The sequence below is a fragment of the Candoia aspera genome, chromosome 10, assembly GCF_035149785.1.
Source record: "Candoia aspera isolate rCanAsp1 chromosome 10, rCanAsp1.hap2, whole genome shotgun sequence".
Taxonomy (NCBI): domain Eukaryota; kingdom Metazoa; phylum Chordata; class Lepidosauria; order Squamata; family Boidae; genus Candoia; species Candoia aspera.
In genome coordinates this window covers 769,796-794,622 of record NC_086162.1, presented here as the reverse complement: position 1 = coordinate 794,622, position 24,827 = coordinate 769,796, and the positions used below count along the sequence as shown (strand labels likewise).

Here is a 24,827-nt window from a genome sequence, read left to right as displayed (position 1 = left end):
AAGACGTCACTGTAGATATGCTTCTCATCAATTTCCATCTGGTTTTTTTTTTCCACCAGAATCTATTGGAATAAATTATTTTGCAATTTTGTGAAATGTATCCCTACTACTAAGTACATGTATGTAAGGACTGATACTTCTGTAGGAAAGCACTAGTAGTAAAAAATTTATCCTCCCAAGGCTGAAGAGGAAAGCTCCATGGCAAAGAGCCCAAGATTTTCACAACTTCTCCCCATGGCAAAAACAAGTGCCCAACTACTAGATATGTACCTCTTTAGACAGCTTCCTGTAACTGCCTGAAGCCTTTGGGCCACCCTCAATCAGCCATGTTTTACATGCATCATTCTGTATGTGCTGGATTATGCACAAATGTTAATTAATGAAACAGTAACCCTAAGAATATTCAGAAAAAGGATCGTTACCTTGTCGTGGTGCTGGAGCTTGAGCACCTCAATGATGCCATGAGCTAAACCGTGAAGGGCCACCCAAGACGGGAAGGTCATGACAGAGAGGTCAGACTAAATGCGATCCCTGGGGAAGGTAATGGCAACCCACCCCAGTATTCTTGCCGTGAAAACTAAACGGATCAGTACAACCAGAGATATGTCGGTATACCATCGGAAGATGAGACCCCCAGGTCGGAAGATGGTCAAAATGCTACTGGGGAGGAACGGAGGATGAGTTCAACTAGCCCCAGATGTGATGACGCAGCTAGCTCAAAGCCGAAAGGACGGCTAGCGGCCGACGGTGCTGGTGGTGAACGGCGAATCCAATGTTCTAAGGATCAACACACCATTGGAAACTGGAATGTAAGATCTATGAGCCAGGGCAAATTGGATGTGGTTATTGGTGAGAGGTCAAGATTAAAGAGAGACATTCTGGGTGTCAGTGAACTGAAATGGACTGGAATGGGCCACTTCACATCAAATGACCACCAGATCTACTACTGTGGACAAGAGGACCACAGAAGAAATGGAGTAGCCTTCATAATTAATAGTAAAGTGGCTAAAGCAGTGCTTGGATACAATCCAAAAAACGACAGAATGATCTCAATTCGAATTCAGGGCAAGCCATCTAACATCACAGTGATCCAAATATACGCCCCAACCACAGATGCTGAAGAAGCTGAAGTAGAGCAGTTCTATGAGGATCTGCAGCACCTACTGGACAACACGCCTAAAAGAGATGTTATTTTCATCACGGGAGACTGGAATGCTAAGGTGGGCAGTCAAATGACACCTGGAATTACAGGTAAGCATGGCCTGGGAGAACAAAACGAAGCAGGACATAGGCTGATAGAATTTTGCATAGACAACTCACTCTGCATAACAAACACTCTCTTCCAACAACCTAAGAGGTGGCTTTATACATGGACTTCCCCAGATGGACAACACCGAAACCAGATTGACTACATCCTTTGCAGCCAAAGGTGGCAGACATCTATACAGTCGGTAAAAACAAGACCTGGAGCTGACTGTAGTTCAGATCACGAACTTCTTCTTGCACAATTTAGGATCAGACTAAAGAGATTAGGGAAGACCCACAGATCAGCTAGATATGAGCTCACTAATATTCCTAAGGAATATGCAGTGGAGGTGAAGAACAGATTTAAGGGACTGGACTTAGTAGATAGGGTCCCAGAAGAACTATGGACAAAAGTCCGCAACATTGTCCAAGAGGTGGCAACAAAATACATCCCAAAGAAAGAGAAAACCAAGAAGGCAAAATGGCTGTCTGCTGAGACACTAGAAGTAGCCCAAGAAAGAAGGAAAGCAAAAGGCAACAGTGATAGGGGGAGATATGCCCAATTAAATGCAAAATTCCAGAGGTTAGCCAGAAGAGATAAGGAATTATTTTTAAACAAGCAATGCATGGAAGTGGAAGAAGACAATAGAATAGGAAGGACAAGAGACCTCTTCCAGAAAATTAGAAACATCGGAGGTAAATTCCAGGCCAAAATGGGTATGATCAAAAACAAAGATGGCAAGGACCTAACAGAAGAAGAAGAGATCAAGAAAAGATGGCAAGAATATACAGAAGACCTGTATAGGAAGGATAACAATATCGGGGACAGCTTTGATGGTGTGGTCAGTGAGCTAGAGCCAGACATCCTGAAGAGTGAGGTTGAATGGGCCTTAAGAAGCATTGCTAATAACAAGGCAGCAGGAGACAACGGCATCCCAGCTGAACTGTTCAAAATCTTGCAAGATGATGCTGTCAAGGTAATGCATGCTATATGCCAGCAAATTTGGAAAACACAAGAATGGCCATCAGACTGGAAAAAATCCACTTATATCCCCATACCAAAAAAGGGAAACACTAAAGAATGTTCAAACTATCAAACAGTGGCACTCATTTCACATGCCAGCAAGGTAATGCTCAAGATCCTGCAAGGTAGACTTCAGCAATTCATGGAGCGAGAATTGCCAGATGTACAAGCTGGGTTTAGAAAAGGCAGAGGAACTAGGGACCAAATTGCCAATATCCGCTGGATAATGGAAAAAGCCAGGGAGTTTCAGAAAAACATCTATTTCTGTTTTATTGACTATTCTAAAGCCTTTGACTGTGTGGACCATAACACATTGTGGCAAGTTCTTAGTGGTATGGGGATACCAAGTCATCTTGTATGCCTCCTGAAGAATCTGTATAACGACCAAGTAGCAACAGTAAGAACAGACCACGGAACAACGGACTGGTTTAAGATTGGGAAAGGAATACGGCAGGGCTGTATACTCTCACCCTACCTATTCAACTTGTACGCAGAACACATCATGCGACATGCTGGGCTTGAGGAATCCAAGGCTGGAGTTAAAATCTCTGGAAGAAACATTAACAATCTCAGATATGCAGATGATACCACTTTGATGGCTGAAAGCGAAGAGGAACTGAGGAGCCTTATGATGAAGGTGAAAGAAGAAAGTGCAAAAGCTGGCTTGCAGCTAAACCTGAAAAAAGCCAAGATTATGGCAACCAGCTTGATTGATAACTGGCAAATAGAGGGAGAAAATGTAGAAGCAGTGAAAGACTTTGTATTCCTAGGTGCGAAGATTACTGCAGATGCTGACTGCAGTCAGGAAATCAGAAGACGCTTAATCCTTGGGAGAAGAGCAATGACAAATCTCGATAAAATAGTTAAGAGCAGAGACATCACACTGACAACAAAGGCCCGCATAGTTAAAGCAATGGTGTTCCCCGTAGTAACATATGGCTGCGAGAGCTGGACCATAAGGAAGGCTGAGCGAAGGAAGATCGATGCTTTTGAACTGTGGTGTTGGAGGAAAATTCTGAGAGTGCCTTGGACTGCAAGAAGATCCAACCAGTCCATCCTCCAGGAAATAAAGCCAGACTGCTCACTTGAGGAAATGGTATTAAAGGCAAAACTGAAACACTTTGGCCACATAATGAGAAGACAGGACACCCTGGAGAAGATGCTGATGCTAGGGAGAGTGGAAGGCAAAAGGAAGAGGGGCCGACCAAGGGCAAGGTGGATGGATGATATTCTAGAGGTGATGGACTCGTCCCTGGGGGAGCTGGAGGTGTTGACGACCGACAGGAAGCTCTGGCGTGGGCTGGTCCATGAAGTCACAAAGAGTCGGAAGCGACTGAACGAATAAACAGCAACAACCCTAAGGATAGGCCAGTCCTTGGGCCACCGGTGTTTATTTATTTTTCAAATTTTATCACCGCCCATCTCCTCCGAAAAGAAATCTAATTGATGAGCACGGGGACTAAGGATGACTGCGACCGTCTGGCTTCTCTGGTGAATCGGCGGAAGGGTCACCACGCGAGTCCTCGGCCCAGAGAGGCAGACGGAGGGCGTCCGAACGCTCGCGGTTCGCAGCAGCAGCGACGAGGTGAGGTGGCTCGGCCTTTCCAGAAGCGCTCGAGCTCCCGCTCCCCGCGGACCCGGCCCTCCTCGCCGCCACTCACCGGCGCTCCCGCTGGCGGTACATGTTGAGGCGCCGGATGGTGGCGCGGTCCCGCATGTTGTGGCCTCCGGCGCCGACCGGCCGATCTGCGGGGACAAAGCAGAGGTTGAGCGCCCGCCACGCAGAAGACCCTGCTCCGCCCGCCCGCCGCGGCGCCGCTTACCGGGGTTGGTGCTGGCGCGCGACGGGTTCAGGCTGGCGCGGCGGCCCTTGAAGCGCGGTTTCCCCATGGCGGCGGCGGCGGCGGCAGCAGCTCCCGAGAGAGAGAGAGAGGGAAAGAGAGAGAGCGGCCAGCAAGGACTTCCGGGAGGGCCCAGACGCACTTCCGGTTGCCGCGCGCGACACCTCGCCCGGCGGCCTGACGTCACGCCGCGCCGCGAAAGAGCTGGAGGCGCCCTGTTGCCGAAGCCCGGGCGGCGGGCGGGGGCGAGAACGGCCGACCCTCTCGGGAGCTGCAGGGACAACCCTCGTCCACCTGCACGCCCGACCTCCCGGCGGCCGACCCCGCGGCAGTCCCGCGGCCGGAGTCTGACCGAAGACTGCGAAGCGGGGGGTGGGGGCGGCGCAGTCCCGGAGGAAGGGCGGCCCTGCTCGGTCCCGGCGGCGCTTCGCCGAGTTACGGATTGCAGAAGTTTGGAAACGGGGGGAAAACAAAACCCAGAAGCAAAGAGCATCGAAATCTGCAGCCCGCAGCAACCCGGGACGCCCGAAATGCTGAGCCGGGCGGAGACCCGATCGCGGAAGGGGCCTGGCGGGGGCGCAGGGGGGGCTGCCGCGGCTGCCGCTGCCCCGCGGTCGTCCCCAGTGCGGCTGGGCTGGTCGGCCGGGATGCAGACGCCACCCGGCCCGAGGGGTCCGTGCGCCCCCCACCCCACCCCCGCGAATACTGTAGCTTGGCGGCAGCTGGACCGGCCTTGGAAAGGCGGTGAACGCTGAAAGCAACCCATTTCTCATGATCAGCCAGGCCCCCGTGGGCATTGGCAGGGCAGCGTTTCCGGCGAGAGTAAGATTGCTCAATGGGTCAGCTCGATTTGTCCATGGCTGGCATTCTGAGAGAAGCAGGTAGCCCTGGTTCTTCCTGTCCCAGGCCTGGCAGGGTGCGGATTAGGCGAGCACGTCTTCTAAGGGGCACTGGATGAGCTGGTCTCTCGCCTTCTAAATCTCCTGCATGAAATGGGAACAGGAACCAATTGAGGAAGAGTACCACTCCTGAACTAGACCCCTTTAAATTAAACTGGGGAATCAGCAGCCGTTTTAGTAAGCAGAATGAATAGAAATATGCAGTGGAATTGGTGCAGGGTACCAATCCTCAGGAGACAGCTTGAACCTTTGCAATAAATATTAGGTGCAGAAAAAGAGTTGAAAATTGACCCCTGTCCCCCCAAAAGCTGTTACCTAGATGTGTAATCCTAAGCCTTTCCAGCAGAGTTGTCAAGAACAAATTTTATTTCATTTTTGGGATTGGGTAACTTCCTTGTGGAAATGCAGTAGATTACTATATTTGATAGAATAGTCCTTACCAATCGAAGCGAATATTTGTAGCTCAGGGTTGAACTGTGGAGTCCTTGGTGCTCTCTGAGCCTGGTTGTTTTCTTGCAGACGTTTCATTGCCAGACTAGGCAACATCTTCAGTGCGAAGAGGGAGTGGGCCTTGCTCTCAGTTTATATACCGTGGCTTGCCCTGCTTGTGTTGGTAGGGGGCGTTCTCTCCTTGGGAGTTCTTTGATTGGGCTGTTGTTTGCTGCTTGGTTGATGGCATGAGTTAATAGTTCCTTGATTAGGGTCTATTGTGCTGTTTGATGGTTCATCTGGTGTTAATCCTAGTGTTGATTTTTGCATGTGTGGGTGTTGATTGCTGGCAAGGGAGTGTACTGGTCTTTTGGCTTTTCTATTGTCTCTTTTGAATGGTATGTAGATGTTGTTTACTTCTATGTGTCTGTTGATGGCTGCTTGGTCTGAGTGCCAGGCTTCCAGGAATTCTCTGGGGGGGCGGGAGCTTGAGTGCTTTTGGAAAGGCCAAGCCGCCTCACCTCACCGCCACTGCGAACCAGGAGCGTTTGGACACCCTCTGTCTGCCTCTCTGGCCGAGGACTTGCATGGCGGCCCTTCTGCTGATTCACCAGAGAAGCCAGCCTAAAGCTGCCGGAAGAGCAGCCCTCCCAGGTGCCGAGCAGCCGGATTATGGGCTTAGGGTTTCCCCTTTCAAGTGAAATGCCATCTTATTTTGCCCAAAGACGATCGTAGTTATCCTTAGTCCCTGTGCTCATCAATTAGATTTCTTTTCGGAAGAGATGGGTGGTGATAAAATTCGAAAAATAAATAAATAAGCACCGGTGGCCCAAGGACTGGCCTATCCTTAGGGTTACTGTTTCATTAATTAACATAATCTAGCACGTATAGAACAATGCATGTAAAACATGGCTGATTGAGGGTGGCCCAAAGGCTTCAGGCAGTTACAGGAAGCTGTCTAAAGACAGGGCAAGCCACAGTATATAAACGGAGAGCAGGGCCCACTGCCTCTTTGCACTGAAGATGTTGCTTAGTCTGGCAATGAAAGATCTGCAAGAAAACAACAAGGCTCAGAGAGCACCAAGGACTCCAAAGTTGAAGAAGCCTGTCAGCTTCATTCAACTCGATGGAAGAGAAATGAAAGGGGGCCTGGTGGAGTATTGCACCGAAGCAGACTGGGTGCGGTTAGGGAACCACGGAGAAACTTTGAAGTTTATAGTAGCCCCTACCGCTGACCAGCCTGTGGTGCTGGGGCTAGCCTGGTTAGGAGCTCGGAACCCCCAGGTAGTTTGGGTGACAGGGAGCTTAACTTTTGAGGATGGACCGTATGAAGGATTCACCCTGGAAGAGGGGAAGGTGGAACCTGGGTTAATAGGCGCAGCAGCTGAGGTGGGGGGAAGTGACGGGGAGAGGACGATCTCATCCCTGCGCAGCATAGGGATCTGAAGGAGGTGTTCGGAGAAGTGGAATCCAACCAACTACCCCCTCATAGAAAGATGGACTGCGCGATAGAACTGCAGCCAGGGGCTGTGTGTCATGTTCGCCGTTTCAATGTCTTTGATACATCGTAACGTTTCGCATGTCATTAGCTGGATGCGTGTTTCATCTTTCACGGGAGGATGGGAGGATTTATCTCTTGGCTCTGATTTTGGAAGCGCGCTTTTGCTCATTCTCAGCTTTCTCTGTATTTGTCCTAAGTTCCCTAATAAATCAGATTTCATTTAGCAACCTCTTGTGAGTCTTGAGTATTTGGGTTGGGCAATCATTACATAAAGCTGAGAATCTAAAGATCCAAACTCCGCTGGCCCCTTTCCAAGAGAAGGCAAGTTGTCTAACCCTGTGAGGGAGAGCGCCAGCGATGACCAAACCCGATATCGTACTGATGGAAAGTGGGGAGTCGAGTGAAGGGGAGCCGGACTCGACCGTGATGCGCCCCGACCGACCTCCCCAACTGGGGGAGCTCTCAGCTATCCTAGAAGAGGCGAGCTCTGGGTCGGAGGGCGAAGCCGGAGGCATGAAAACCGCGCCGGAAACTACCGTAACCACCCCGGGTGAGCTGGTCACCTGGGATGAAACCCGAGGGGATGTCTCGGTCGTGGGGGGTCCATCCTGGAGGCAGAGGTACCCACTGTCCCCTACAGTGATCCAGGTGCAGCCGAAGGAGGGCTCTCCCACTCCGGACCGTATCCGGGTGTTGGAGTCGAAAATGGACTCGTTAGAAACGATCCTGAAACAGATGAGTCTGGACCTGAGTTCATTGAAAGAAACACGGGAAGGGTCAAGCCAACGGCATTCGACCCCTTCGTCCCATGGACAGTCCCCGGAGCGGAGATGGACGGCACATCCGCGGGAAGGGGAACAGGCTGTCCGAGTGGAATTAGCTTCGCCGCCCATACGGTCGCCCCCAGCTCCTGAGCCGCGGCCGGCCAGGGAAGTGCAACCCACCGAGCCCCCGGTGGCGGGGCGCAGCCCGTCGGCGGGCGGGATGAGAGACTTCCCTGTCAAGTTTGATGGGGATCCGACAAAACTCTCATTTTTCCTGACTAATGCTAAAGCATACATGGAGGAATGGGGGTCGCTTTTTCGATCGGAAAAAGCGAAGATCATCACCATTGCCACCAAACTGAAAGGGAGGGCGGCAGACTGGTATGTCCAGATGTGCCAGTCGGAAGCGCCTGAGCTGGAGAAATTCAACGAGTTCCTGTGGGCTCTAAGGCAGCACTTTGAGGATCCCCTGGCAAAAGAAAGGGCGAAGCGGGCCTTGAAGGAACTCAAGCAGGGATCGAGATCCGTGGCTGATTACGCACTGGAGTTTAAGGCGCTGTCCGGAAAGGTGGATGACTGGTCCCAAGCCACCATCATCGAGCTATTCAAGGATGGCCTGAATACAGAGGTGCTGCGCTGGTCCTTGGGGCGAGACGACCCGTATACTTTGTATGAGTGGATCCAGCTCGCGGGAAGGGCTGAACATGCCCATGAGGTGTTCGCCCATCGGAGGACCGCGAAATCGGGGCGAGAGCTGAAACCCAGCCGCCCGCCGAGCACCGGGGGACGACCCAGACAAAGATCATGGGAAGAGGAGCGAGAAAAGCGGTATGCGAAGGGACAGTGTCTGCGATGTGGTAAGGAGGGGCATCGAGTGGCGGCGTGCCCGAAGGCAAAGGGGGAAGAACGACCGGGGAAGCCGCCAGCGAAGTCCCCTTCCCTGCCGAGGAAACAGAAAGCCGCGGTGGCCAAAAGTGAGGGAGACAGTGTGCCGTTCTACGAAGACGAGGGGGAGCCAGAATTACTGCAGCTGGTGGGAAACGGCAGCCACCTGCTTTAAAGGGCGCTGCAGGGCAGGTGGTGGAAGAAGGGCGCGAGCCTACCTCGGTGAGTGGCAGTTACCGTATTCTCACGGTGAAGTTAAAGTTGGGCTCCCGATCCAAGACCATAGAAGTATGGGCTATGATTGATTCGGGGTGTTCCAGGTGTTTGATGCACCCCGATGTGGTAGCGGCCCTGGAGCTACCCACATTCCCCTTGCAATGACCCATCGCCTTTACACAGTTGGATGGGTCCATGGCAGGTGGCTTTGCAGCTGGGCAGCCATCGGGAAGGGTTATCCTTTGTGGTGGCTCCGGTGGGGGGTCCCTTGGTGGTTTTAGGGGTGCCCTGGTTGGTTCAGCAAAATCCTCAGATAAACTGGGTTTATCGGACTATCACTTTTAAGGATGGATTTTATCAAGCACCAGAAGGGAGGGGTACCCCAGAGGAGGTGGTAGGGGTAGCGGCAGCTGCGACTCCGCATTGCCCGGCCTCTCCTCTGGAAGGTCTGCCAGTTGATTACCAGATGTTTGCTGATGTGTTTGGAGAAAAGGAAGCAGATCAACTGCCCCCTCATCAGAAAACGGATTGTGCCATTGAGCTGGTGCCCAACACCCAATTGCCTAAGTCAAAAATCTATTCCATGACGCAAAAGGAATTAACTTTGCTTAGGGACTTTGTGGACAAAAACTTGGCTCGGGGGTTTATTGAGCCAGCTAATTCACCGGTGGGGGCACCGGTCCTCTTCCGCCCGAAGAAGGATGGAACATTAAGACTCTGTACCGATTTCCGTGGGTTAAATGCAGTCTCAATTTCCAATAAATATCCTTTGCCTTTGATCAAAGACATGTTGTCACATCTGGCGAAAGGAAAAATCTTCTCTAAACTTGATTTAAGAGAAGCCTATTACCATGTACGAATCAAGGAGGGCGATGAGTGGAAAACGGCATTCAATTGCCCGTTGGGTGCATTCCAGTATAAGGTGTTGCCTTTTGGTCTGGCTGGGGCCCCTGGGGTATTTATGCAATTGATCAATGAAGTACTCCATGAGCATCTGTTTAAAGGGGTATTGGTGTATTTGGATGATGTATTGATTTATACTGAAACTATGGAGGAACATGTCTCTCTGGTGAAAAGGGTGCTTAGCAAGCTCAGGAAAGCAGAATTGTATGCCAAACTGTCTAAATGTGCCTTTCACCAGACGCAAATTGACTATTTGGGATATAGAATTTCAGATAAGGGTATTGAAATGGACCTTGCTAAGGTACAAGCTATCATGGACTGGGAAAGACCCCGCACCCGCAGGCAACTTCAAAGTTTCCTGGGGTTCAGTAATTACTACAGATTATTCATAAGGGGGTTCGCTGAAATTGCCTTGCCACTGACAGAATTACTTCGAACCAAAGGACTTGGGGATACTTGAAGAGTAAAGAATCCAGGCGCGCTGCTGTGCTGGACGCCTGCCTGTCAAGCGGCGTTCGAGCAGCTCAAAGCGGCTTTTACCAAAGAGCCAATTTTACAACACCCTGACCCCTCTAAACCTTTTGTGGTTCAGGCTGATGCCTCCGATTATTCCATTGGGGCATTATTAATGCAAGCCGATGGGGCAGGATGCCTCAAGCCATGTGCCTACCTGTCCCGCAAATTCTCTGAGACTGAAAGGCGTTGGCATGTGTGGGAGAAGGAGGCATTCGCAGTGAAAGCAGCATTAGAAGCTTGGCGGCATTTGCTAGAGGGGGCCAACCACCCTTTCGAGGTGTGGACGGACCATAAGAACTTGGAAGCTCTCAGTACTCCTCGGAAATTGAGCCCAAAACAAGTCCGTTGGGCTCAATTCTTCAATCGGTTTAATTTTCAATTGAAGTTTATTCCGGGGAAAAAGAATTTCCTGGCTGACGCGTTGTCACGACAACCCCAGGACTCCGGTGCAGCACCAGAAGTGGTCAGCACCCTGTGGACGGCGCCCCAATTGGGTATGCAGGCTGTGACGCGCAGCCAAATGCGAGCGCAACAGCCAACCGCCGTGGACCCCGGACAGCCGACTGCTTTGTCAATTCCTTCCCAGTTGCAACAAAAGTTTCTAAAAGAGTTGAAAACTGATACTTGGTTGCTCGCAAACAAAGACAATGTTACTTTTGACCGGGGTTTTGCTTGGAAATCTAACCGTCTCTACGTCCCTGAGAACTTAAGAAAAGATGTGTTGCTCCGTGCACACGATGACAAAGTAGCGGGACATTTTGGGTTTGTGAAAACCTTGCACCTTGTTCGGAGGCAGTTCTGGTGGCCCACCTTACGCAAAGACGTCAAGGAGTATGTCGCCTCCTGTTCTGTCTGCGCTATGTCAAAGCGTAAGGCGGGTAAACCTCAGGGGCTGCTGCAGCCTGTGGCTACCCCAGCTTGCCCTTGGGATGAAATTTCCATGGACTTTATTGTTGAGTTACCACCCAGTCAGCACAAAACTGTGATTTGGGTGGTCAAAGACTATTTCTCAAAACAAGCCCATTTCATCCCATGCGTGTCAATTCCTTCAGCACGTCAATTGGCCCGCCTGTTTCTAGTACACGTGTACAGGCTACACGGATGTCCCTCTCGCTTGATTTCGGACAGGGGCACACAATTCACTTCGCAATTTTGGCGGGCGTTCCTCAAACTTCTAGGAACGAAGCAAGCCCTGTCCACGGCGTGGCATCCACAGACGGACGGAGCCACAGAGGCTTTAAATTCTACGCTAGAACAATACCTCCGGGCTTTTGTGAATTACCAGCAAGACAACTGGGTGGAACTCCTCCCTTTTGCGGAAGTTGCTTACAACAATGCGGTTCATCAAAGTACAGGTCAAACCCCATTTCGTGTCGCACAGGGCAGAGACTTTGTACCCATCCCGGATTTACCACAACCTTCGGGTGGGTCAACCTCGCTGGGGGATTGGTCAACGCAACTTGCAGACTCTTGGCCAGTGATTCAAAAAGCATTGGCTGATGCCCAATTGGATTACAAACATTATGCTGATCAGAAACGTGCCCCTCAGCCTGCCTTCCAAGTCGGTGACCTGGTCTACCTATCAACTAGGTTCATTAAGTCATCACAACCTTCCAAGAAATTGGCACCTACGTTTGTGGGTCCTTTCCCCATTACCGCTCAAATTAACCCTGTAACTTTTAAACTTGACTTGCCACATAATCTTAAATGCTTACATCCTGTTTTTCATTGCAGCTTGCTCAAACCAACTATTCGTTCTGACCGCTGGCATGATCAACCTCCACCTCCAACCCCCATCATGATTGACGGTCAACAACACTTTGAAGTTAAAGAAATTTTAGATTCTAGACGCCTTCGCAATACACTGCAGTATTTAGTTCGTTGGAAGCATTTCCCTCATCCAGAATGGGTCGCTGCCTCTGATGTAGCCTCTCCTGTCCTTGTTGCCCGTTTCCATTCTGCTTACCCCGCTAAACCAGGTCCCTAAGTTTGTTTTTGGGGAGGCGGTATGTCATGTTCGCCGTTTCAATGTCTTTGATACATTGTAATGTTTCGCATGTCATTAGCTGGATGCGTGTTTCATCTTTCACGGGAGGATGGGAGGATTTATCTCTTGGCTCTGATTTTGGAAGCGCGCTTTTGCTCATTCTCAGCTTTCTCTGTATTTGTCCTAAGTTCCCTAATAAATCAGATTTCATTTAGCAACCTCTTGTGAGTCTGAGTATTTGGGTTGGGCAATCATTACACTGTGTTACCCAAGGCAAAACTGTATTCCATGACTCTCAAGGAACTAGAGGTGTTACAGCAGTTCATTGACAAAAACCTAAAGTGAGGGTTCATTCACCCAGCAAGTTCGCCTTTGGCTGCACCTGTCCTGTTCAGAACCAAGAAGACTATGTACTGATTATCGGGGTTGAACAGTATCTGCACATCCAATAAATATGCTGCTGATGAAGGTCATCTTAGCACACTTATCAAAAGGGAAATTTTTTTACCAAACTGGATTTAAGGGAGGCATATTTCCAAGTATGAATATGGGAGGGAGATGAGTGGAAGATAGCATTTAATTGCTAGCTAGGCTCCTTTGAATACTTGATGCTACCCTTTGGCTTGAAAGGAGGGCCTAGGGCCTTCATGCAATTGATAAATGAAGTGCTACATGATTTCTTGTACTGGGAGGTGTTAGTTTATCTAGATGACATCCTGATTTATACTGAAACAATGGAAGAGCATGTGTCTTTGGTGAGAGAAGTGCCAAAACGATTGCTACAAAATCAATTGTATGCCAAGCTGTCAAAATGGGAATTTCACAGGGAGCAGCTAGATTACCTGGGGTATCGAGTGTCAACCAAGGGGATTGAGGAAGGTACAAGATGTGATGGCTTGGGACCCCAAACAAGGCAGTTACAAAGTTTCCCGGGGTTTGCCAACTTCTATTGGCAGTTTATTCCCAATATTTTGTACGAATAACTCTGCCCCTCACTGATTTGCTGAAAACAAAGAGAAAGTGAAAGTGGTGAAGAGACCTGGGGCAGCCATATAGTAGACAGGGGAATGCCAGGTGGCTTTCAAATGATTAAAACCACTGTTCACCTCAGAGCCGGTATTAACACATCCCAACCCCATGAAGCCCCTGGTCGTGCAGGTCGATGCATCAGATGTGGCTATAGAGAAAATACTCTTACAGAAGGACAAGGAAGGGAGTTTAAGACCATGTGCGTACCTCTCCCATAAATTCACTGACACGGAATGCTGCTGGCATGTGTGGGAGAAGGAATTTGTGGTATGCTGGGTCTTGATGACTTGGAGGCATTTACTGGAGGGGGCAGCTCATCCTTTTGAGGTATGGATGGATCATAATTTAGAAGTGCTGCACACCCCAAGAAAGCTAAACCCCAAGCAGATTTGGTGGGTGCAGTTCTTTAGCAGGTTCACTCCAGGATGACAAGAGATTGTTCTATGGTTCAAGTTACTGCAACTTCCTATATTTGATGTTTGTTCATTTGTTTATTTAATAAATGTATGTAGCCACCCATCTCACATACATGACTCTGAGAAGTGTACGAAGTTAAGAAACACAAAAAACAATACAAAATAACAAAAAATAAAAACAATAAAAAACAATAAAAACCATTTAAAAAAGCATCTGTGGGAGAGCACACTCAATTTCCCTAGCAATACAGCCACTTTGCAGACTCCACACCCACATTCCCAGATCCCCAAGCCAGATGGCAAAACCACGTTTTCTCACATTGCAACTTTGGGCTGCATACACAGTCAAAAAAACCCCTCAAATATTCAAAATAATTTAAAAAACAAGACCATTAAAATACAATTAAAACTGTTACTGTCTAACAAAAACATGGGAGAGTGCTTCCTAAACTTAAACAAATGGAACCATTTAACGGGCTCCACACTTCCATGGGATCCCCAGGCCCAATGATAAAACCAAGTTTTAAGGGCCTTCCAGAGGGCAACAGGGTCGGGGCCAGTCTCACCTCTGGGGGAATGATGTTCCAAAGGAGAGCAGAAAAGACTCTCCTCCTAGGTGCCATCAGCTGGCATTCCTTCAGGGATATCAGGACCTGCAACATGCTCTTCCTGAACACAAGGCAACAGCTGGCTCGGGGTGCAAATACAAACCCAGTCCTTGGGACTTCCTGTGGGGGCTGTTTTGCTTAGAATTTCTCCCTGCCTCTCCCTGTGTGTATCTGCCTGTCCCACTAGGTCCTCCCCTTCAGTGTTGCCACTTAGTGGGGCCTAGGCACCATGCCTTTACGGTAGCTGTCCCTGCCCCTTGAAACGCCTCTCCCCATCCCCGAGATCCGGCAGGCAGGCCTCCATCCTCCTAGCCTTCCAAAAAGCCATGAAGACTTGGCCTTTCCCACAAGCATGGGGGCAGTGTGAGGCTGGAGCCCAGAAAGGGTTTTGGGGGGTGTGGCTGTTGGGGGCACCAGGAGTTTTTTGTGCTGGTTTTTATGGTTTTCATTGTAATACTTCTATCGTTATTCTTGAGCCACCCAGAGTTATGTTCCATAAGATGGACAGTTACATAAATCGAATGCCTAAATAGAATCCTCAGCTCAGGGCTCTTTCTTCTCCCGTTCCTGAAGATAGTCAGCACTCAGCATTGTTTCTGGAAGTTCCTGCAAGTGTGGTCTTCTCCTAATTGTACCAGTGCCAGTCCTGAAAACATAGGACGATGGTGACTGTCGCTGTCCCTGCACAGTTGCTTTTTCGGACCCTCCTTTCTCATTGAATTTTAGAACTTCAGCTTGGGATCCCAAGTCAGTTCCAACAAACAGGGAACTTTATCTTGGTTAACAACATGGCATTTGTGGCCTGTCCTGCATCTGTTGCACCCTCGAAACAGTGAGAGTACAAATAGATGTCCAGGTTGTTTCAGTGGTTTCTTCCACACACAGAGTTTATTCTTTGATGGTTGACTTGCAGGATTCATTTCCTTTCTGATCCTTTTCCATGGACTGGAGGGGTATGTTAGAATATCACCAGATTCCCCAAACTTTTGAGCTTCCTTCCAAGCTCTTCCACGTTCATGGTGATACCGCTGGCGGCTATTCTTTGCAGTTATATTTGTCTCCACATACATCAGCAGGGGGGGATTATTGTCAGTGGACTGGAGAAGTCTTGGAGGTGGCTCGCCGCACCCTGGAGCATTACAGCCTTCCTCTGCATGCTCTGTTGGAAACCAAAGACTGACTGAAATTATTTGCATGTGGGAAGTGAACATTTTTGAGTCAAAAGAAATCTGAAATAAGTTTCAGTTAGGATAAATTTGCAGCTTCATTTTGACAAAATCAAAACTGAGGCAAATTAGAAACGGTTGAAATAGAATTAATAGCTTGTAATGCATTTCCAAGGCCCAAATGTCTCTTCCTCACTACTCACTTTGAACTGTACTGTTTTAAATCATTTAAGTTTTCTGTGCACCAGTGACACCTGGCAGGGGCTGCTATAATAGCGTTTGGATGGTACTGCCTTTGGAAGACTGCCCAAATATTTCAGTAAGTGCACAACAAACAACCACAACAACAGTATAGCCACTCAGGCATTGGTGACAATAAGGCAGACAGCACGTGTGCCACCAATTTTGTAAGAGTTGCAATGACTCTTGCAACAGACTCAATTTTGAAAGCTGGTATTCTCTAAAGTCCAAAAAGATTTGGAGTTGGGCTGTTCGGTGACTGTCTTTCCTGAGCAGTTTCGGACTCCCTTCTCACAGGAATCCTGTGTGTGTGTGTGTGTGTGTGTGTGTGTGTGTGTGTGTGTGTGTTGGTGGTGGTGGTGGTGGTGGTGGGTGCATGCACACAAACACCTTCAGGTCAGTTTTGAGTCCTGGCAACTACCTGGATTGTGTAATGGTTGCCTATCCTAAAACACTATCAGACTCATGTGCCATCATGTCGTGTTCAACTCCTAGCGACCACATAGATTTTTTTCAGGATAATCAATCCCTAACCTGTTCTTTCAGGTGTCCCAATGGCACACCTATCACCACTGTAATTCAGAGCCCTATTTGGTTATTATCTTAATTCGAATCATTTCAATCATATCTTGAGTGCTGCAGATTCCTTTCAAAAAGTAACACTAATTAATATTTCCAACCAATGATGGAGAGAGAGAATTGTTCTGCATATTTTGGAATATGCAAAGTGGCTATATCCACAGAGAAAGCCAGGAAACATTAGAAAAGAAGTTTGGGGGGGGTTATGGGGCAGATGCAGGACTCCATGTTTCTCCTCCACCCCAAATAGCCTTAGTTTGAGCATTGCTAGGCAGGCCCATTCTGACTGAATTCTCTCCACTCCAGCTGAGCTGCAGAGCCTGGAACCCTGTGCCAAGTCCAACTCTTCGGGGTGATTCATGTGATTGAGCGTTGCCTTCCCTTTAAGATATGGGATGAGCAGATCCCACTCTCCCCTCACTGCTGATCTATATTTTAAGCTAGGCTCTTCTCTTCTCTCTTCCCTTCCCTTCCCTTCCCTTCCCTTCCCTGCCTTTGAGTCAGCTTTGACTCCTGGCAACTGCCTGGACTAGTCCCTGCAGTATTCTTGGCAAGATTTCAGAAGTGGTTTCCATTGCCTTCTTTCTGGGGCTGAGAGAAAGTGGCTGGCCCAAGGTCACCCAGCTGGCTTTGTGCCTAAGGTGGGACTAGAACTCCTGGTCTCCCAGTTTCTAGCCTGGTGCCTTCACCACTGCACCAAACTGGCTCTCAAGTTATGGTCTTACCAACACCGCCCCCACTGCCAAATCAACAGAAATCACAATTTGCTCTTGCACTGGACTGAATATTCTCTCCACCCACCCACACTCACATCCACCTTTTTTTTTCTGCCTCAAGGATGTTTTGCGCACAAAACAAATTCAAACCTTGGAAAGTTTTAAACAAAATTCTCTTTTAACCAAACCCAGCATTTGTAACTGGGCACATAAAACCCTTTCAATGTCAGTTTTCTGAGAAGCAATTTTAATTGCCTTGCCTGGGAAGTTTGACTTGTGAAATGTGGCAAGACCAGGCAGAGAGGGGGTGCTGTTTTTCTGTTTTGTTTCTTCTGCTTCAGTTTCAACAAACAAACTTCGTGTGGAGTAAACTGCTTCCAATTTTTGTTCCTGATGAGCACACGTCAGATATTTTACTCCTCTGGGCCAGCGGGTGTTTCTGAAGGGGCGGCTTGGCTGGCCTTCCAGAGGTGGTAATCTCAGCTCAGCTAACAGCCAGCACTGGCAGGACAGCCGTTCCAGGGTCTCAGCTGCCAGGCTGAACTCCTTTCCAGTTGCTTTCCTCTGTTGTGGCACTTCACATTGCAGCTGGAATCACAGCTGTTGTCACTGAATAGAGTGCACACTTCAAGGAACAGCTTCTTTAGCTGGTAGGACATGCCATAACATGCGACTTTAACTGGAGTCCTCAGAGGTTCATGCAGCATGTTCTTAGTTCAGCTTCCAGCATCTTTGGATAACACCTCCTCCTTGCTCTCTACCGGTGCCCAAAGGTGGACAAGTGGTGCATCCTGTGAGCCCAAGGGGAATCTCAAAACGCTGCCTTGGCTTTGCTCTCATCCGAAAGTCGGCCCTGCAGATCTTTCCCCTTCATCTGACCACTGAGTTCAGATGCCAAGCATTCTGCAAATGCTGAGCCAGATGGCTCCTCCCAGTGATAACTGGCTTATGTGCCATAACTGACTCATGAATGTGGCTCCAGCATCCATAATACACTCACACCCCAATTGCAAATAAAGCAGTACTAAGAGGGAAATGCTCTTGCATAGAAACCACTGGTGAAGTGTGTTTTTGTTTGTTTGTTTTCTATCCCACCTTTATTATTTTTTTATAAATAACTCAAGGAGACGAACATACCTAATACTCCTTCTTCCTCCTATTTTCCCCACAACAACAACCCTGTGAGTTGGGTTGGGCTGAGAGAGAGTGACTGGCCCAAGGTCACCCAGCCGGCTTTCATGCCTGAGGCAGGACTAGAACTCTCAGTCTCCTGGTTTCTAGCCCAGCACCTTCACCACTAGACCCAACTGGCTCTCTAATGTCAGCCATCCCACATTATCCCTCACAATTGTCTCTCACTGGCCTACCCTTGCAATGTTATGGATTGCCCCACATTAAGCAGACTGAGAGAGAGCAGGGCCATTCCTTGGAAAGCAAAGGGATTGGGCCTGTGCTTAGCAAACAGCCCGGCCTGCTTTTTCTTGGATCTCTCCGCCACGCTTTGCCTGATCTTGCTCCAGATTTTACAGGTGGCACCTTTGCCAAAGCAAAAACCATTCTCTCCGCATTCTCTTCCCCTGGTCCTGTGGATCAACAGGCGACCCCACGAAGGTCAGAGATGGCTGATCTGCCCAGCTGCCGCCCAATCCCTTGTCCAGGTGGCAAGCTATTCTATTTATTTATTTATTATTCACATTTCTATTACCGCCCATCTCCCCCCGAAAGGGGGACTCTGGGAGGTTTACAATAAAATTCTCCTTAAAACCTCAACATCATAAAATCACCGAATCAACACCTACAATACTGAAATAATAAATATAAATATGGAATCCAAGTGGGAAATTTCCATTCGGTAGGGAGAACTCTACATCACCAGCCACCCCCAGGAAGAGCTGTTGCCTTTCCCATCCCAGGCGAGGTGGCAGAACCAGGTCTTCAAACCCTTCCGGAAGTGAAGGGGCCTGCCTCACCTCGCGGGGTAGAATGTTTCACAGGGCGGGCACCACTGCAGAGAAGGCCCGCCTCCTGGACCCCGCCAGGTGGAATTCTCGTGCAGACGGGGTCCGTAACGTCCTCTCTGCATGATCGGGTGGGGCGGGCTGATGTTATGCAGATGAGGCGGCCCCTCAGGTAGCCTGGCCCCATGCCATGTAGGGCTTTAAAGGTGATAACCAACACCTTGAATTGGACCTGGAAGCAAACTGGCACCCAATGCAGCTTGCAAAGTAAAGGTGTTATGTGTGCTGATCTTGGAGCACTCATCACTATTGCTTCGTAGCTCTCATGAGCTAGAAATTCCTCGTTTCAAATTTGACTCTCTCTCTCTCTCTCTCTCTCTCTGAAAAGCTTCCACTCACTGGTTCTTATCTTGCTCTTGGGGACTATGGAGAAGGAATCCACCCCTTCCCTCTGACTTCAAGTATTACATGACTGCTATTGGGTCTTCCCTTAGCCTGCTCTTCATTAAGCTAAACATACCAGTTCTTTTAACAAGCCCCTCACCATCCTTGTTGCTTTTCTTTGCACTCAGTTCCTCAGTGGGGTCTGACCAGTGCAACATAGAGTGATACTATCACTTCCTGTGACCTTGACATAGTATCACGGTTGATTCAGTCCAAGATTGCACTGGCTCTTTTGGCAGCTGTGGCATGTTGCTGGCTCATGTTTAATCTGTGGGCTACTAGAACACCCAGATCCTTCTCACTCATGCTACTGCTAAGCTATGTACTGTCTATCTCATAGCGGTGCACCTGTTTTTCCCTACCTAAGTGCAGAACTTTATTCTTGCTGTTGAAGTGCATATTGTTGAATAGGGCCCAATATTCCAGTCTATCAAGAACCTTTTGAACCTTGAGCTGGTCTTTTGAAGTGCAAGCTGTCCCCCTACCCCTCCCAGCTTTGTGCCATCTGCAAATTTGATAAGCAGTCCTCCAACTCTCTTCTCTAAGTCATTTATGAAAATGGTGGTGGCACTGGGCTCAGGACAGAACCTTAGGTATTCTACTAGATATCTCCCTCCACATAAATATAAATCTATTAAGGACTATGGGTTGGGTACAATGGTTCAACCAACCACAAATCTATTTGGTGGGAGGACCATCCATCTCAATGTTCCATTTGATCAAGAAGGGTAAGGTAACTTATCAAATGCCTTGTTGAAGTCTAGTTATACTACATCCATAGCATTCTGTGGTCTACTGGTCTAGCCACTTTATCAAAAAAGACATTAATCTGGATTCCATGACCTCTTTTTTAACAAACCTATCCTTGCTTGAAGTAATTAGCTTTTTCCTTTCTAATACTTGCAAACCCATTGCTTGATGGTATTTTCTAGGATTTTCCCAGGCACTGATATCAAGTGATTGGTCTGTAGTTTCTTGGGTCCACTTTTTTTCTTGACTTTCCTCTTATTCTACACATACCCCAATAATGCTTTTTTGTTATTTTTTGCATTCATGCCATGTTGCATTTGACAGTGGGAGCCAAGTCGCCTTCCCAGAGAAGATGTGTTCATGGACCTCCATCGCTCCGTTTTTCCTTGAATGCCAAGTGGGGAAGTCGTGGTCACTCAGATGTTGCTGAACCCAACTCCAAGCTGTCCCAGTTAGCAACATCAGGAAGTTGTTCTTCTCTCCTGCTTTAGCAATAAAAGGGTCTCTCCCTATTTGCACTAGCCACAGTCCAAGCATGCCCTGGCAGTATCTTTTTACTGCTGGGTCCTGTGGCATTGCACTTATTTCACCCACAGCTCGTAAGGGAGACTGTGATCAGCTGTCCTTCAGGGTGCCAGTGTTAAAGATGTGTTCTCCTCCTAATTCCTACACAGTCCAAGAGGTTAAAAAAAAAAAGCTAGCCGTTGTCACCCATTATAGCCTTGGAGAAAAACTGGCTGACTTGGAATAAAGCTGGGATAGAGGTCAGCAACGGGAACCCACCATTTTCATGACAAGATAGTTTTCTAATACCAACTCAAGGATAATTGGATGGCAGTGGAGAGGTCCTTCATCAAGGCAAGAAAAGATAAGAATACTTCCACAATAACACAGTTCACAGAACAATATTAATTCTAGTGGCTATGTGGGGCAGCTGTGGAAGTGTATTGAACTCCCTGATGATATATGGCTAACTGAAGTGAGTGTCTTCCAGAAGCGCGATCTCCCTCTGGAAGGGAGGATAGAGTCCTCCCATAGCTTAACCTGTCCTGCTCCTTACTGATGGTCCTACCAATATTATGCTGTATTCCTCCTCCTCAACAGCCCATTGGCCTCCTGAACTCAGATCTGTAACATAGACTCACATGGCCAGGAGGGTCAGTGGAGCCAGGACCTGCAGCACGGCATTCCTGGCAGGATACCGTCCCGCCCCTGCTTGAAGGCCTCCAAGAATGGGAGCATACCAATGCTGGGGTCCCTGGCTCCACTGTTCAGCCAGGCTTAGGAAGTTTTTCTGACATTAATTCTGAATCTGTCTTCCTTTGCATATGCTCAGGTACCCAGGCAAGTGATGTACCGCCCCCTTTCAGGGGAGGGCAGGCACATCTGGAGGCTCCTCTGGCGGTCGGTAGTAGACCGAGGCCTCAGGCGGGGCTCGGGGGAGGGAAAGAGCCGTGTCCAGCTCTGCAGGCCAGACTGGGTCGGAGGCAGGACTAAGGAACTTCCCAGCCTCGTTCTGCGCCTTGACACAAGAATTAAACTAGGAACTGGGCAGGCACAGATGATGTTCACAGACCATCACCAGCTCAGTTAAAAAGAGAAGCAAAGAAATGATCTGTGCGTTTTTGAAACCAGCAAACCGGTCCAAGGACTTCATCCTCCGTTTCTTCAGCCTAAGATCAGAATGTGGGGAAGGATATCTGAATGAGAATAGCTGTTTTAGCCAAGCCCCCTCCCCCATTTTATGGTACCAGCAAATAAAGGAAAGAGTGAGAAACAGCGACTGAGGGCATGACCAGACCAACATTTAACACATTGCCCTCCAGCCTGTGAGGCGGCACAAAGGACGTAGCCAAACACTCGCTCTGCTCCTGTGCCCACCCTGTGCAGCAGTGCCTGGCCCTCCTGGCTGGGGAGTGGGGCTTCCTAGGGGCTCACCGCCAGGTCAGGCTGAACAACAACAGGACAAGCACCCCCTGCTCCACAGGGCAAAGAAGTTCTGTCTTGCTTTACTGGGAGCCTCCCACCTACCCCTGGATCAGGCACCTGGAGAAGAGGGGTTCCCAAAAAACAGAGAAGGCTGTCCCTCCCTGCCTTGCTGGAAAGTTACTATGTGCCCCCCACCCCCTAATCTATTTCAGTCACAGACCCTCCTCCCAGATCCCCATAAGACACCATGGGAGGATCTTCTGCCTTCCATGGTCTTCTCTACAAACCTGGCAAGTTTTGGGGGCACGATGGCTGACGCGGGAGAACCCCGCCCTACCCAGTGGCACCCCTCCATGGGGCCAATTCATTCAGTTGGGGGAAAAGGGCTGGTTAAAGAGTTCTCTCTTTTTTTAATAATAATAATTTTATTAATGTTTACAGATAAAAGGATAAAAAACTAATACAAATTAAGGAAAATAAAAAATAAAAAGTGCAGAGAAAGGGAAAGGGAAAGGGAAAAAATGAAAAAGAAAAGAAATGAAAAAATAGTAAATACTAAAAACGGAAAAAAAGAAAAGAGATTTATAAAGAAATAACGTCCCTAATCAAGACAAGTATAAACAATTTCAAAACTTATCACTTCCTCTGAAAATACAACAAAAAAACTCTTCTTCCCATATCTTATCTCTTATCTATAAACAAATCTTTAAAGCCTCGTCATTCAGTCCTGGTCAAGAAAAACCCATTAAGAGTTAGGAAGAATATAATATGTATTTTAACCTTGATCAAGTAAGTCGACTTCATATTCCTTCCTTTTGCTTTTAAAAATCTTGAAGTTTATTCCCTTTAAATAGTGTCCCAAAAGCTGATTTATTTTCGTTTTCTGTCTTTTCCCAGGAACTCCTTCATAAGTTTAATATATCTCTTTTTTAAGTCCAACATAAGCAAGTTGTCCAAGTCACTCTTCTGATTTATTATTTATGTGTCCCTTTTAATTATTAAAACATCAGCTAGTTTCATTTGTAAATCCAGTGTAGCATCTTTTTCCATAACATTCTTGTAACTTGTCATTTTTAAATCCACATCCAAAACAGCCTGATTCTCATCTGTATCCTCTTCTATCTCCTCTTTTAAACCAACTTTTATGGTAGCAGACAATGTTAAGAGAAATTTCTGAGTGCATTGTTCCCAAATATCCTTGAATTCTTCCAAAGTTAAAATACTTTTCTCCATTCTGCATTAGTGGGTCTCTTCTCCTTTAATTATAATCTTTAGTTCTTTCTGGTTGCCTCTAGCATCCAGCCTCCACAGTCTCATCATGTTTTTCTCTAATCTACATTTTCCCACAGGAAGATTTCTTACACTTATATTAAAAATATTCATATATTTTTAATAGGATTTTAAACAACCCACAGGAAAAAGATTCTTATTTCAAAATCTTATTTCCAATCCATCTGGCCCCTTAACCCATTCATAACTTTCCAAAATCAGCCTACTAATCACCTTTTTGCTGTTTATTAAAAAAAAAAAAGTCCTTAAACTTGCATGAAACGTCTTTCACTGAGAATTGAAGGAGAATCACCCAGAGTGAAGAAACGTGTCATTCTGAAGGTTCTTAAGATCCAAAAAGCAGTTAACAAGCCATATCCAGAAGTGACTAAGAAAGGGAGTGGGCCAAACCAGTGTCCACTTGAAGGCTCCAAACCGCAGCTTGGGAAAAGCTGACTTTCCCTTGGCTCCAGGAGCTCCAAAACCTGCTGGAGACCACTGTTTTATGGTCTCCTCATTGGGAGCTTCTGCATGGAGCATTTGTGGGTGATCCAAGTCCTCTCGCGGTGGAATGAGGAGCTGGCAAATGGATCAGTGCCCCAAAATTCCTCTCTTTATCTGGAGAGGAATTTTGGGGCACCGATCCATTTGCCAGCTTCTCATTCCACTGCGGTCATTGGCTCTGCTGAAAGCAGAGCCTTCTTCATTCTACCTTTGCTTCCCTAGAAGTCCAGGACTGGCTAAAGAGTTCTGTCCAGCAATACTGCCACTGGACCTCCCAACAAGCCAGATGGGAAGGCTTTAAAAAGCCCTCCTGTCCCTTTCCATGTGAACGAACTGCCTCAATACACAACAGGTGACCCAGGAGGGAAGGGCGTATCCACACCAGCCAAAACATGCCAACGGAAACTGGGCAGTTCCCAGTCCTGCCTTGTCATCTGCTTGGTCAGTACCAAAGTGCCACAAACTGTGCCAATAGCAAGGCTTTTGTGGAGAGAAGCTTCCACATCAGATCAGATCAATCCAAAGTGAGCTGGTCTTGGCTGTGGGTGGGAGCTGAGGAGGAGAAAGGCTGTGTCATGTAAAAGTTGCGGAAGGCAGCAGGAGGAGGAGGATTTTTAAAATTGTCAAGGGAGCCCACTCCAATAGACACTTGGCAGCTTACAAAAACTAAATAATCAGTTTAAAAACATAAAACAAAACAGCCTGGACTAAAAACAGCCATAACAATAAACACGCAAGGGGGCACCACAAACACACTAACCTCCAGCCTGGGAACAGAGGCAGGTTTTAAGAGCTTTCCAGAACCCCAGTAGAGCAACCACCATCCATATCTCTGGGGGCAATGCTGTTCCAGAAGGCAGGGGCAGCAATGGAGAAGGCACACTTCTTCAATCCCACAAGATGACAACATTTAATTGAGGTCACCTAGGACGCAACCACTCTGTCCAAGCGTACTGGCCAGGCAGAAACAATTGGAGATGGATGGTTGTCCACAGATAATCAAGCCCTA

The 24,827-nt window shown here is 48.1% G+C and overlaps 1 protein-coding gene across 2 annotated transcripts in view; it reads right to left on the bottom strand.

The window, feature by feature from the left end:
• Nucleotides 1-4,200, bottom strand: part of GNL2 (G protein nucleolar 2) — a 329,965-nt gene extending 325,765 nt beyond the window's left edge. For both annotated transcript variants that reach the window (XM_063311704.1, XM_063311702.1), the window contains exons 1-2: nucleotides 4,093-4,200; nucleotides 3,931-4,015 (exon numbers count right to left, since the gene is read on the bottom strand). In XM_063311704.1, coding sequence (XP_063167774.1) covers nucleotides 3,931-4,015; nucleotides 4,093-4,159 — 152 coding nt within the window. In that variant the 5' untranslated portion in view covers nucleotides 4,160-4,200. The remainder of the gene's footprint in view (nucleotides 1-3,930; nucleotides 4,016-4,092) is intronic.
• Between the last annotated feature and the right edge of the window lie 20,627 nt (nucleotides 4,201-24,827).